This window comes from Corvus moneduloides, chromosome 19, assembly GCF_009650955.1.
Source record: "Corvus moneduloides isolate bCorMon1 chromosome 19, bCorMon1.pri, whole genome shotgun sequence".
In the NCBI taxonomy this organism is placed as follows: domain Eukaryota; kingdom Metazoa; phylum Chordata; class Aves; order Passeriformes; family Corvidae; genus Corvus; species Corvus moneduloides.
The window spans coordinates 7,724,468-7,737,851 of NC_045494.1; the positions used below are offsets into that span (position 1 = coordinate 7,724,468).

General features: G+C 57.1%; 2 protein-coding genes across 2 annotated transcripts; both read right to left on the minus strand.

The window, feature by feature from the left end:
- Window positions 1-919: 919 nt before the first annotated feature.
- TRIM65 (tripartite motif containing 65) lies at window positions 920-6,023 on the minus strand. Its single transcript, XM_032128581.1, has 6 exons — window positions 5,313-6,023; window positions 4,625-4,720; window positions 4,320-4,553; window positions 3,889-4,060; window positions 3,464-3,544; window positions 920-2,345 (listed from the first exon to the last, which is right to left on the minus strand). Exons 1-6 carry the CDS (start codon window positions 5,757-5,759, stop codon window positions 1,816-1,818), a joined length of 1,560 nt encoding a protein of 519 aa, XP_031984472.1. The 5' UTR covers window positions 5,760-6,023; the 3' UTR covers window positions 920-1,815.
- A 1,589-nt stretch (window positions 6,024-7,612) lies between these two features.
- On the minus strand, window positions 7,613-12,972 carry MRPL38 (mitochondrial ribosomal protein L38). Its single transcript, XM_032128582.1, has 9 exons — window positions 12,869-12,972; window positions 11,536-11,715; window positions 10,855-10,983; window positions 10,562-10,770; window positions 10,157-10,229; window positions 9,444-9,489; window positions 8,959-9,117; window positions 8,487-8,623; window positions 7,613-8,194 (listed from the first exon to the last, which is right to left on the minus strand). Exons 1-9 carry the CDS (start codon window positions 12,933-12,935, stop codon window positions 8,058-8,060), a joined length of 1,137 nt encoding a protein of 378 aa, XP_031984473.1. The 5' UTR covers window positions 12,936-12,972; the 3' UTR covers window positions 7,613-8,057.
- Between the last annotated feature and the right edge of the window lie 412 nt (window positions 12,973-13,384).

The following is a 13,384-nucleotide window of genomic DNA, read 5'->3' on the forward strand; positions in this document are numbered from 1 at the left end:
ATCCTCACCAGCATTCCCACGGGAGCAGGAGGAAACATTGGACCTGTGGTCTCGGCCTTGGAAAAACATCAATGAAAACTTTAGATTTTCTTCTGTGCCAAATCAACCTCAGAGCAGAGCAGCAGGAAACCAGGTTTCCTTATCACAATGCTATGGTAAATAAAGCACCTTCTGGCTCTGCTGCCAGCTGGTGCCATGATCTGGTTATTAAAGCTCTTAGAAATGCCTCTGCCCAAATGAAGGTGCAAACGAGACCATATGCCAGTGACAATATGGGTTTTATTTGATAGTAAGTATGAGAGAGAGAGAGAGAGAAAGAAATAGAAAATAGGTGGGGGGGACAGAAAGAGAGTGACAGAGACAGAATAAGGAAAATATCACCATCTGTGGATCCCAACAATGCTCTGTTGATCCTCTCCAGCTGGTCTTCTTGGTAGTGATGATTCCCCTCCCCCAAAAAGCACAGAATCTGATGGGTTAATATAGCTCAGGCCAGGTAGGAAAACCCAGGCACCTCCCTGGTAGGGGGAGTTTGCCATTGTCTCTTAAAACAGACTCTGGGTTTGTTGCATCACATGCAGTCCAGGCTCCAGGAATCACTCTGGAGGGGCACTTTGGGGGGGGTCTTTGATGGATTATGACACCCCCTTGGCTGCCTGTCATGTGAATGTCCCGTGGATGTGGGGTTGAGGGTTCCACAGCTGGGCCAGTTTGTGTAAAGGAGGATGGGTGTTCAGTGCCTCTGACCAGAGGTTACACCTGAAACCTCCTTCCCCCACCTCGTTTAGGTGTGAACCTGGCTTCTGGGGGCTGTGGTCTCCCCCAGCCCAAATCCAGCCAGAGGTGACTCTCAGCTGGGTGACCCACAGCTGCTGGGTTTGGCTTTCTTGTGGATGCATTCTTCTCCCTCAGCCTCGTTTGTTTTTCCCTAAGCCTGAGATAATTGAACATCTAGGCAGCTTCACTTACAGTCCAAAGTCCCAGCCAGGTATCTTCAGGGAGGTTTCTTTGGTGGTAGCTTCTTTATACAGTTTTTGTTATAATGAGCAAAACTTTATATCAATGTTTGAGGCATGAACTATTGCAGTCCCTGGCAGCTGCTCACTCCAAGGTTGGTCACAGGCCCCATGGGGACACAGAAGGGCAGGATGGGGCCCTGCAGGAATGGGTGTGAGAGCAGGGGTACCCAGCTCCCCCTCACCCCCACTGCTGCTTGCTCCCACATTTCCCACCAGCAGCAAGGTTAAGCCAGTTGGAAAGTAGAACTTTATTGGGAAAAGCAGCATTGTACAAAGAGCTGCAGCATAGAACCCTGAGAAGTTGCTCTGCCATGCCTGAGAGTGGCAAGAGGGGACCAAGAGGGGCTGGGGGAGCAGGACCTGCCTGCGTGTAAGGCAGTGGGAGCACAGGGATCCCTCCAAATTGCTTCAGAGCATCCTGTGGCAGCAACACCTCCCTCCGGGATCCCCCTTATCCCAAACCTTCTCCAAGGTTTGGGAGGTTTGGCAAGGATAGGAGAAAGAGGAAAACCTGATATTTTCACCCCTCTTATCACCCCTTCCCTCGCTCTGTCTGCAGGGGCAGGGCCCACATATGCCTCCACAGTGAGCTCCAGCCCTGCCGCCCTGCTGTGTGTCACTATTGTGATATTTGCATATGCAAATCAAACGGGTTCATTTGCATATCTGTCCTCATCAACTCGTTAAAACACTGCACCCCACACCTGCCTCAGCACTGAGGTCCCACTGTACCACGACAGCCTCAGCTGCAGCTCCACTATGGCACCAGCCTGGCACTTGCCAGCCTGGCTCTGGCTCAGTCCCTCTGGCACAGCGTCACCACTCGCCCCTCACACAGCCAAAACACGGGGTACAGCGGCTCAGTGAAGACACTGTGGAAGGAGTGGATGAGCTGTGTCCTCTCCCCGAGGCCATAGAAGGAGAGGAGCCCCTTGTCATAATCCAGGCTGACCCCCAGGTTCTTATAGAGCTGCTCCTGGATTTTCTCAGCCCGGCCCTTGTGCCAGGCCAGGTAACAATCCTCCCTCACCTGCAGCCCCCACGAGCCCCCATCCAGCCCGATGTTGAACCTGTGGCCCTGCTGCTGCTCCCGGGGGAGCCCTCGGTAGGTGACCCCCAGGATGATGGAGTGGCTGGAGATCTTCACCTCCCAGTAGTGGTGGCCGGGGCCGTAGCTCTGCGTGCACAGCACCTGCCAGGGCTCGAAGCGGGGGCCCTGCTCCAGCCCAGGGACAGGGCTGGGGCTGTGCTTGGCTTTCCGGGCACCTTTCAACAGCTCCAGGTACTTGTTGGCTGTCTTGGGATCAAAGGTCAGGTTGTGGTGGTCTGGGAAGAACAAGGACATGGATGGGGCTGAAATACTTCATCAGACCTTTGCACTCCCCCAGCAACGATGGGGTTTAAATTCTGTAGGGCTGGCTCCCGAAGTAGGAGGGAACAGGCTGTTTGGAGGGGAAGGGGAGTAGGGAGGATGCAACACCTGCCCTAGAGGGAATGGAAAAGCCCAGAAATAGCTGTTGAGGCACTGAGACACGATGCTTTGCACAGTCCTTGCACAACCCAGCTAACAATCAGCGAGTGGCCACTGTGACCACAGTGGTTCTGTGGCCATTTTGAGAGGGATGTGCTTGGTTTTAAGACCAAAAAATACCAGTGTGGATGGGGAGAGCGGGAGAAAACCAAGTGTTAAGTGAGCAAATATGGTATTACAGGGAGTTACTCTCCTCTGCATGGGCTGTGATAGCTCCTGCTGTGGGCATTCACTGGCCACCAGCACCCCACCTTCCTCCCCCAACACCTGGGCCTGGCAGCTGGCTGGGCTCCTGCCTGCTGCCCATAAATAACAGGGGCTTCCTATTAATAACCCTAAGAATGTTCTGTGGGGCCTGATGGAAGGAATTCCTACAGGTCCCATAGGCAGAGATTGCCTCCTTGGCAAGAGTGACACGACCAACACGGCCTGAACATTACCCAGCCCTCTTCCCAACAGTGAGGAGATGGGAAGAGGAGCACAGAGGAAATTCCTAAGAACTGGAGAGGGATGGGCCTGGGGAGGAAAGGGGACACGAAGGACTGTAGCTAGGAATGCTGAGGTCATGTCCCTGGACAGAGAGCAATGACTGCAGGCAGGGCTCTGGACTGGGGCTATGCCATGCAGGGCAGTGACTGATCCAATACCAGACAACCTCAGTTTCCATGGGAAAGCACTTCCTGGTGCTGCTAATCCCCTTAATGAGTCCTTTCCCATCCCAGCCCATCCACCCTGTCCCTACACCACCCTTCTCTGCATTTAGAGAGACACGCTGGAAGAACCAGGGAAGGAGCCCCTGTCCCTGCAGCCACGACCACCCTCCTCCCAGGAAGGAGCCCAGCTTGGTGACATCTCTTCCTGCTGGGGACCCCAGTGAGGTGCTTCTCCCTCCAGGCCCCCCTGTGCTCCTTACCCTTCAGAAGCTCAGCTCGGAGCTGGCACCTGGGGAGAGGGGCCACAACCTTCACCGCCAGCTCCTGGGGATGCCCTGGGCCTGTGGAGGATGGGAATGGGCATTTTGAGTAATGCCACCCAAAACCATTTTTCTTCCTGGCTTCATGGGAAGAAGAGGAGAAGGAGGAGGAGGAGGAGGAGGAACTCCATTGTATCCAAACCTGGGAGCAGGCACGTGCCACCATGGTTCAGCATTTCCAGCAAGGAGGGGCCACAGGAAAGCCACCTGTGGGCTCATCCCACTCCATCTGCTGAGCATTAAATGTGCGTCCCCATTCCAACCCCCTGTGCCCAGCAGCTGTGTCCCCAGCAGTGACACAGGCCAGGCTCTGCTTCAGGCTGACTCAGAACCCTTCACAGTACCCCTGAGAGCAGGAGGGTTACCTTGGCCAGCGGGGTCGGGGACTTGGGGGACCACAGAGCCAGGCGAGGCCTCCAGCAGGAGCCTGGAGAGGTCGGTGAGGATCTCAGAGATGGGCTTGACCACAGCAGCTACATCAAACTGCACAGGCACCAGTGCCTCTGGGCTCTCCAGAGGTGGGAGCAGGGGGAACTCCTGCGGACAGACGCACGGACACCATGCACCAGTCTGGACAGGACTGTGCATGTCTCCCTATTGGGCAACAGGGGCATCCCAGCATCACCCACACAACTCTTCAGGGACTCCCAAAAAACAGCTCCTCTCCACAGCCCCATCACATCTCTGAGCCAAACTGAGGATGCATTCCCAGTGGGAAAGGGGTTGAACATGATTCTGCTGTCATCAAAAGGGTGCAGGCCCAAGGAAAGGGAAGGACTCAGTGCCAGAGTGATACCTGGAGGAAGGTCCTGTGGTCAGGGCAGGCCAGCAGGCTCTGAACCCTCTCCCTGTGCTGGCCAAGGACATCCAGGCGGTCCTTCAGGAGGTTCCAGTTCCTCTCCACATGCTCCAGTGCCACCACCTGCTCCTGCTCAATACTGGCCACTGTCCGACACTGGAAATCCTCCAGAGCTTTCCTCAGGTGGGTGAATTTGCTCTGAATCCCAGCTTTGAGTTCCTCGGAGGAGTCCTGGGCAGGAAGAGCCATGAGAACCAGTGTGCCCCCACCCACAGGCCAGCACAGGGAGGCTGCAACATTACCTTGATGCTCTGTGTTTGCACCTCCAGCTCCTTCATTGTCAGCTCAATCCTCTCCGATTCCTCCTGGGCTTTTTCCAGGGATACTTTCAAAAGGGTCTATGAAGGGAGGCACCAACATAGAATCATTATAGTTGGAAAAGACCTCCAAGACCATCGAGTTCAACCTTTGACTGAACACCCTCAACTAGATCAGAGCACTGAGTGTCACATCCAGTCATTTCTCCCAGTCGCGTCCAGTTGCACATCCTGTGGAACAGCCCACTGCTGCCCACTCCGCCGCCAGGACTCTCTCAGGGCTGCAGGACGAGGCTAATGGGGAAGGAAGTGGCTCGGGAAGGGGACTCTGTTTCAGGGTAACAAAGAAGTGATTTTTTTGTGCTTTCACCCCTTTTTTAGCTGTTTCCTCTAGATCAGAGGGTCACAAACACAGACGGCACCGTTCATCCCGTGCTGCTGGATTTATCCAGCTTGCTGCTACTGCTGACAACACCTGGTTTCTCAAGGAGCAGCCGGGCACTGGTGGCATTTCCCTGGCCAACCCCATGTCCAGCTGAGGGCGGGCACTCTGGCACACAGAGGGACATCGCATCCCTGCAGCAGGACCCGGCGCGGTGGAAGTCGATGTCGCGCTGCGCCTGAGTTGTCACAACACCCCCTGTTGTCCCATGGCCCCAGCCCTGTCACCCACCTGCTTTTTGGCTCGTTCCTCCTCGAAGAGCACCCGCCGGTGCCGCTGGCAGTCCCGCACGGTGCAGACGCAGCAGATGCAGCGCCGCTCGTCCTGGCAGTACAGCTCCAGCGGGCGCCCGTGCTGCGGGCACAGCTCGCCGGGGGCCACCTCGCACCGGCCCGTGGCCGAGCCCCGCGCGTCAGCGTCCCGTGCCAGCTCCACCACGCTGTACAGGGTGACATTCTTCTCCAGCTCCGGGCACCGCTTGAAGCCCCTGCGGCACTCGGGGCAGGTGTAGCTCGCCTCGCTGCCGGCGGGCGCCTGCTTTTGCTTGTCCCAGTGGTCGCCGATGCAGCGCTTGCAGAAGTTGTGGCCGCAGGGCAAGGTGACGGGCACCCTGAACAGCTCCAGGCAGATGGAGCACACCAGCTTCTCCTCCAGCTTCTGCGAGATGGGTGATGCCATCCTGCCTGTGCCAGGATCCGGGCGAGAAGCCGGGGAAATAGAAACTCCTGCGCGCAGATGGAGAGGGGGTGACGCTGAGCCCAGAGGCGGGGCAGGGCTCCCGAGCAGACGCGCTCTTAAAGTGACACCCGGTGGCTGCCCCCTCGTCACGCTGGCTGTGCCACACGCTGGGGAGACGAGACGACAGGGAGGGTTGGAGCTGTTCCCCCGTGGAGAGGGAGGGCTGTGAAGCGCAGTGGGAGACTCCGGAGAGGATGGAATGCTGCAGTGACAGCACGGAGACACGCAGGGGGCTGACAGGGGTCAATGTGTATTTCCATGAACACATGCGTATATCGATGTGCAATTGGATTTTCATTCCTTTATCCATTGCCCTTTGAGGGAACTTCCAGGCATCCTCAGCTCTGCCAGGGCTGGGTCCCTGAGGGCTGGGCAGTCCCCCCTGCCACAGAGACCTCAGTACAGAGCTCCTGCCTGGGAACCAACAGAGAGAGGCACCCACTGCTGCTGCTGCAGCCACGTGTCACCTCCCCGTGCAGCGGCAAGGCTGTGACACACACCAGCACCAGCCCTGTTCTTCCCTTGCATCTTTTAAAGCACAGCTCCTGCTGTTTGCCGTGTCCTCATGCACACCCACCACGCCTTTTCCTACGAACTTCCTTGCAACACCTGTGCACATCGGCAGCCTGAAACGCAATAAAGATGCCGCCTGGGCCACCTGTCCCTGCTCAGGTGGCAGGTGGAGTCTCCTGCCCGGAGGCCAGTGTGGTGCCTGTGCACTGCAAACCTTCACCTCCTTGTCACACAGTTCAGTTCCAGTTTTCCCAGCCCAAGCCTTATCTCTGTACCAGGCCCCCGTGCTATCTCTTGCGCACGTTCCCAGGCTGCTGACGCTGCCGGGATGGCCTGGTTTTGCAGCAGCTCTGCAGCCTCCCCTCGTGAGCAGCTTCCCTTTCACCTGCACAGGTGAGGGCAAGCAGGGAGCAGGTCTCTGCTGGATCATCCATACCAGCTTCTGTACCACAGGCAGGCTCAGAGCCACGCCCCCAACCACAGGAGAGGACTTAGGATATGTCACAACTCCCTGCATGTCCCAGCAGAGCTTCAGCCCCCAAACATTCCTTTGGGCTCAATCTGTCAATTCTGACCAAATATTTAAAGCCCAGAGAGGCATAACATGACCTGTGTGTCTGCCTGGAACCTGTGCCCCCACTGTGGGCACCTCCCCAGTGCACTCATCCCAGCTTAAACCAGACCCCAGAACCCTTCAGGATGGGAGGGGAGTTCAAGGAGCTCTGGGGTAACTGGTATCAACCCTGAGCATAGGCAGCACGGGGTCACTTCAGCCCAATCTCAGCTGTTTGCTGAAGGCTCCCATTTCCTGACAGAAGGAAAGTCACTGGGAACCAGAGCTGGGCAGAGGCAGCTGTAGCAGCAGAACGTGTTGGTATTTGGGGGTTCATGCGAACAGGGGATGCACAGTGGAGCACAGCAGAGAGCAGAGGCTCTCCAAGGCCTGGGAACAGGATCGGCAGCAGCAGTGCCAGGCCACCACCAGCAGCAGCTCTGCTTCTGCTCCACCTGCCCACACCAGGCATGTCCTGTCCAGGGAGAGAGGGGAAGGAGGCTGAGGTCTGTGTGCTTGGGCAGCTGAAGCCACCTCCACAAACACCGACTTTGTGCAGGTTTACCACCTGTGCAGCCACACTCTTCCCGAAGTACAACATCCCAGAAGGGAAGTGACTCCGGCCAGGGGAAGGGCTGCTCAACTCCCCTGCATCCTGCTGAGCTCCCCAGCTCTGTGCCAACTGGCCAGGGTAACACGTTCTTCCCAATGAAGACACATATGCCAGCACTGCTCATAGAGTGTTTAATCAGACTCATCTCTCCAGGAGGACTGCACAAATAAAATCTGACACAGTCCTGAACCGCAGCATTGCGAGAGGAGGAAATCCAGGCTGGTCTGGCTCTGTTTGTTCCAGGCAAAAGGAGAACTGTGATCCCTGCAGGGAAGCAAGGCAGGGCATCTCTGGGGAGATGCAACCTGCCAGCCACTGCTCAGCTCTGCTGCAGAATCAGGAGCAGGGTTTCACCCTGGCCATGGATTCACTCTGAACATTCTCGTTAAGCAGCCTCTTGACCACACAGCTGCCAGCCCTATGAGCATCCAATGCCGGCTCCCAGCACAGGGGAACTGGGAGCTGAGGGGCTGAGACTTTGTCATTTCCCTCCTGAGGCACTGAGGGGAGTGCAGGAAATCCAGGAGCCAGCATCCCACGGACCAGAGGGGGCCAGCTCCTAGTAAATGCCATAGGTGGGCTCCTGTGTGTCTCGGTACCTGTCCAGGTACCTCAGGGGCTGGTGGCGAGGGAACTTCACCTGGGGAGGGTGGTACGGGGGCGGCCGCACAAACTCGAACACCGGCTCCCTCATGTCTGCAAAGGGGTGACAGGGTCAGCAGGAGGGCTCACATCTGAACCCCACAGCCCCCTTTACCCACACAGGACCAGGGCTGCTCAAACACACCAGAGGAGTTATTTTAAAATCCTCATCCAAACAGCCTTTTAGGGGTTGGTCCCTCAGGCTGCCATTAGCTTGGAGGAGGATGGCTCAGGTAGGCTTATTCTGTGCTGATCCTGGACAAGTGCCAAGACCAAGTGAGAGCCCTGCAGCCCCAGGGCCATGTCCCACCCACAGACCCCCTCCTCCAGCATCCCCATTCCTTACTGAGCAGCTGATGGAAGGTGGAAGTGACAGAGCTGTCCCACTGACACTGGAAAAATGCCAGCCCTGCCGGGGTCATGGCATCCTCATGCTTTCTGTAGAAGTCAAATGTTCTAAAGGTTCTCATCTTCAAGCTGTAGCTGGAAACAAGACACAAGCACCAGGTGAACCTCTCCTTGCAGCAGTACCCTGCTCCATATCACCCCAGAGCATATGAAAGAGGTGGAAAAGGAAGCCACTAAAAGGAAATCTCCCAGTGTCTCCAGCTCTGTGCACGACAAACCACTCTCTAACAGCCTGTTCTGTAGCAACAGGACTCTGCAGTGCTGGGATTGTGGCTGCAGAGGACACACAAACTCAAAGCAACCCTGGAGAACCCTACAGAGTGACAGGAGCTGCTCCCCTACTGCAGAGACAGGCACATGAACCCCAGAAGCAGCAGCAGCCAAGCCCAGCACGTGAGCAGAGGAATTACCACGGCGTCGGCCGAGCGTCCTGGCTGAAGTCGATGGGACCGCGTTGCTTGAAGAGCAGGAAGATGAAGCGGTGGTAGCCCGTCCCCATGGCAGGGAAGGGGGGCAGGTAATGGCACACCTCCTTACCAGACTTGATGTCACTGCCTGGGATGTTGGTCCTGAACACAAACACATTTACACTCATTTCCCTCCAGCAGATTCATGCAAGACTGCAAATTACTCTGCCATGCTGTGATGTGGTTTCTGCCCCATTTGATAAAGGAACAGATAGCAGAGATTGCTTTCATCAGAGGAAAAATCCCACCCAGTGACTGGAATGCCAAACAGCAGCAACATCTGGAACTCCTGCACCTTTAGCAGGAGCCAGAACGTGGGGCTAAAGGAGCTGATGGCAGGACCACCAGGGAAAGCCACTGGTTCTGAGCTGCTGGAGGAGTTTCTGCCCACTCCACAAGCACAGAGCACGTGGCTCTGATGTACTCACACCAGCCAGTGGAGGTACTCCGAGTCTGCATCCCTCAAATGTCCATCTGCCAACACACAACACAGAAAGGTGACTTAGGGACACCCTGGTGCCACCATTGACCCCAAAGTCAGAAGGCCCAAACCTGCTTTGACCAGAGGGAGCAGCTCAAGACCTCCCAGCATTCCTTCCCTAGTGGAAAAGGAACTCATTCCTATAGGACTGAGTTTAAAAAGAGGAGCGAAGCACTCTGCAGATCTAATTCCAGGATTCTTGAAATCTTCTTGGGCAGCTGCATGCCTCACTGTGCCTTGGTTTCTCAGGATGAACAATGTCAGCAAAGCTGCCTTCCAGGCAGATTGCCCAGGGAGAGGAGTTTGGAGGTGAACAAAAGACGGGAGTCAGAATTGTTTCCTCTAGAGTATGACACAGGTCCTGTTGTGTCACCATCCCCTCTCTCAACTGCTACAGATTTGGGGAGGCTACAATCCTTCCTCCATAGGTACCTAGCAGATATGACATCCCAGAATTGCAGAATGGTTTGGACTGGAAGGGACCTTAAAGCTCGCCATGGGCTGGGACACTTTCCACTAGACCAGGTTGCTCCAACCTGGCCTTGAACACTTCCAGTCTTCATCATCTCTGACTGTGCAGCCAAGAGAATCAGGAGTTAACCAAAAGCTGAGTGAAACAACCCAGTTTAAATGTGTTCCTTGAAAGAACTCTCTGCTCACCTGGATTTGTGAGCAACAAGGTCCAGAGGGAACCTTTGTCTGCCTCGTATGACACTGCAGGGGGACTGGAAGCCTAAAAGAGCAACATAAAGAGAATGTAAATCACACACACAACAGCTTCCATGAACTGTGTCTGGGCAAGGCTCAGACACAACACAGACTGGGCACTGCCAGACCACTGAGGAATCCACCTGGAGAGCCCCAGGGCATAAATAACCATCAGCCTCCTGGCAGACAACCTGCAATCTCTGTCCCTATTGCATCCATAAAATAGTTTCCTTCAGCACAGAGGAAATGCCCTTGTAAAAGGCACCCCCTGGAATGAGCCATGCCTGTTGGAAGCATCTGGCAGAAACTTCCAGGCTTCCCAGGGGCTCCAGGTTGTTCCCAGCTCCCCCCACGCACCTCTGACGGAGTCACCATGTTCCCATAGTAGACTGGCACGAGGTGCTCGTCCTCCTGGCTGTAGTGCACCCTCAGGGCAACCCAGGGGGTGAAGGTGGCCCCCTTGAACAGGTCCCGGAACACCCCGCAGTGCTCAGCCACGCGCTGCTTGTGGAACGGGCCACTGGTCCTCTCCCACTCAGCCCTGACGTCGTCGAGGGGAATGAGCACTGCAAGGAGAGAGGGAGGATGCAGAGGCAGCTGCTGGAGAGCTGGGGCAGCTGGAGCAGGAAGGGAGGTGCTGGGGCACTGACCAGTCTGGAGCCGTGCTGCTCGTTCCATCTCAGCATTCCGGCGGTTCTCCCTCAGGATCCTCTTTCTCTCCTTGATCTCCTTTGCCCGTGACAGCTTCTCACGTGGCAGGCCGATGTCTGTCTGGGGCTCTTCAGGGAGGGGTGAAAAGAGAGGAGGTGAAACATGTGAGCACTCAAACCACCCAAACACAAACCCCTGTGAAATGTCTGAGACACACAGACTTCCAGAGATCAGGATCACAGAAGGGTCTGGGTTGGGAAGGACCTTAAAGACCATCCACTTCTAACCCCTGCCATGGACAGGGACACCTCCCTCTAGAAAAGACTTGAGAGGACAATCAGGACTTGATTCTGTCCCCTCTGCACCTCCACGCTCCTGCTCCTCCTTCCCCATGGCCCTCCCATTCCAGCCGCTGAGCAGCCCAGCTCTGTTATCTGCTGCAGGCCTGAAGCTCTGGGTCCTTGTCTGCTCCCTGTGGCACCACTGGGGCTCCAAGGAATCACTTCTTTGCTCTGTGCCTTTTGGCACATCCGGGCCAGCCTCCCTCCCTCTGGAAAACTGCCACCCCTTCTTCCTGGAGACATTTGCACTCTGGCAACTTGTACATGGGACCCTGTGCCAGAGCACCTCACCAGCTCCTCACAGGCTGGTTTGGGGACAAACCCATGTTCCCTGGCTACCTGCAGGGGGGTTGGTGTGTTTGTGGTAGGTGTTCCACCAGTGTGGTTTCCTGCTCTCCTGCTCTGCCAGCCGCAGGTACCGCCTGAAGCTCCGGTACTTCTCCAGCGTCTCCAAGTTCTCGATGTCCAGGTCCTCGTTGGGCATCGGCCCCAGCGGGGCTGCCCTCTTCCAGAGCACAGCTGGAGGGCAACAGAGATCCCGAGGGGTTCGGGGTTCAGAGGGAGAGAAACGAGCCTGGGATGGGCAGAGCACAGACAGGGTGGGAACCATCCCCACCTCCCACAACCACCGTCATGGAGTCACAGGGTGGGTGAGGCTGGGAGGGACCTCAGTGATCTGGTCCCACCTCGCTGCTCCAGCAGGGTCATCCCAGAGCACAGGGCACAGGATTGTGTCCAGATGGCTCTGGAATATCTCCAGTGAGGGAGACTCCACACCCTCTCTGGACAATCTGTTCAGGGCTTGGTCACTGCACAGGGAAGAAATTCTGCCTCGTGTCCAGATGGGATTTCCTGGGCATCGCTTTGTGTCCGTGGCCTCTTGTGCCATGGCTGGGCCTCACGGAGCAGAGCCTGGTCCCTGCTCTGCCCCCTCCCTGCAGACAGGGACAGACAGGGCCGAGGGCCCCTCTGACCCCAGCTCCCTCAGCCTTTCCCCAGGACAGAGATGCTCCAGTCCCCAAATCATCTTTGTGGCCCTCCATGGGACCCTCTCCAAGAGCTCCGTGTCTCTCTCATCCCGAGGAGCCCAGAACTGGACGCTGCTCCAGGGGAGGCCTCGCCAGGGCTGAGCAGAGGGGCAGCATCGCTCCCTGAACTGCTGCAAATGCTCTTCCTGACGCACCCCGGGACACCAGTGACCTTCTTGTCCCCTGGGGCACAGTGCTGGTCACGGACAGCTCGTTGGCCACCAGGACCCCCAGCTCCTTCCCCACAGAGCTGCTTTTCCAGCCCGTGAGTCCCGGCCTGTGCTGGTGCCTGGGGTTGTTCCTGCGCAGGTGCAGGACCCTGCACTTGCCTTTGTTGAACTTCAGACAGTTCCTCTCTGCCCTTCTTTGCAGCCTGTCCGGGTCCCTCTGAAGGGCTCACAGCACTCTGGGCTATCGGCCATCCCTCCCAGCTTTGTGCCATCAGCGAACTTGCTGAGGAGGCATCGACCCCTCATCCAATTGATGAATAAATGAAACAACCCTGGGCCCAGTACTGAACCTGGGGGGACACCACCAGTGACAGGGCCTGGAGCTCGGGACACAGCCGTCCGAGAGCATTCTCCCATTCGCCCCCCTCCTTCCCCGGCGGGTTTCGGGGCTCCCCTGGTTCTCCCGTCTCTCACCGGCCGTGCCGAAGCTCCGTCCGCCGCGGGCCCCGCGAAGCGCCGCGCTCAGCAGGGGCGCCGCCATGTTGTGCGCCGCGCTCAGGGAAGGACCCCGTTGCCACAGCGACGGGCTCTGCGCCGCCCAGGCCTGGTGTGGAAGGCCCGCCCGCCGCGGGGCTGCCCCCGCGGCGCCTGACTCGGGCTGTCCCCGCGGCGGGGCTGCCCCTGGTAGTGCCTGATTAGAAACGTCCCAATAGCCGCAGCCGTTCCCTCGCCCCGATCTCCCCATTCCCGCTCTTGCCCCACTGAGTGAATTGTCCCAAACCTCCTTCATGCCGTGCGCAGTTCACACCAACGCCGAGTAAAGGACAAAGCCAGCCCTGCTCCTGCCTTGTTTGTACTCGAGCTCCTGCTTTCCCGAAATCCCCGGGAATCGCCTGCCTGCTATTTTGGAACCTGCAGACCCATCCGACCGTGGCTTTCACCACACATGCTGCCAGTCCGTCTGGGAACACGGGCTCCTTGTAAAGCCTT

Excerpts from the sequence above, each read along its gene's own strand:
- TRIM65 (XM_032128581.1), bottom strand. The coding sequence starts at position 5,759 with ATGGCATCACCCATCTCGCAGAAGCTGGAGGAGAAGCTGGTGTGCTCC. Across the intron at positions 4,554-4,624 it reads TGCAAACACAGAGCATCAAG|GACTCCTCCGAGGAACTCAA; the intron begins GTAATGTTGCAG and ends CTTCCTGCCCAG. Across the intron at positions 4,061-4,319 it reads ACCACAGGACCTTCCTCCAG|GAGTTCCCCCTGCTCCCACC; the intron begins GTATCACTCTGG and ends GTCTGTCCGCAG.
- MRPL38 (XM_032128582.1), bottom strand. The coding sequence starts at position 12,935 with ATGGCGGCGCCCCTGCTGAGCGCGGCGCTTCGCGGGGCCCGCGGCGGA. Across the intron at positions 10,984-11,535 it reads ACACACCAACCCCCCTGCAG|AGCCCCAGACAGACATCGGC; the intron begins GTAGCCAGGGAA and ends CCCTCCCTGAAG. Across the intron at positions 8,624-8,958 it reads GACGCTCGGCCGACGCCGTG|CTACAGCTTGAAGATGAGAA; the intron begins GTAATTCCTCTG and ends TCTTGTTTCCAG.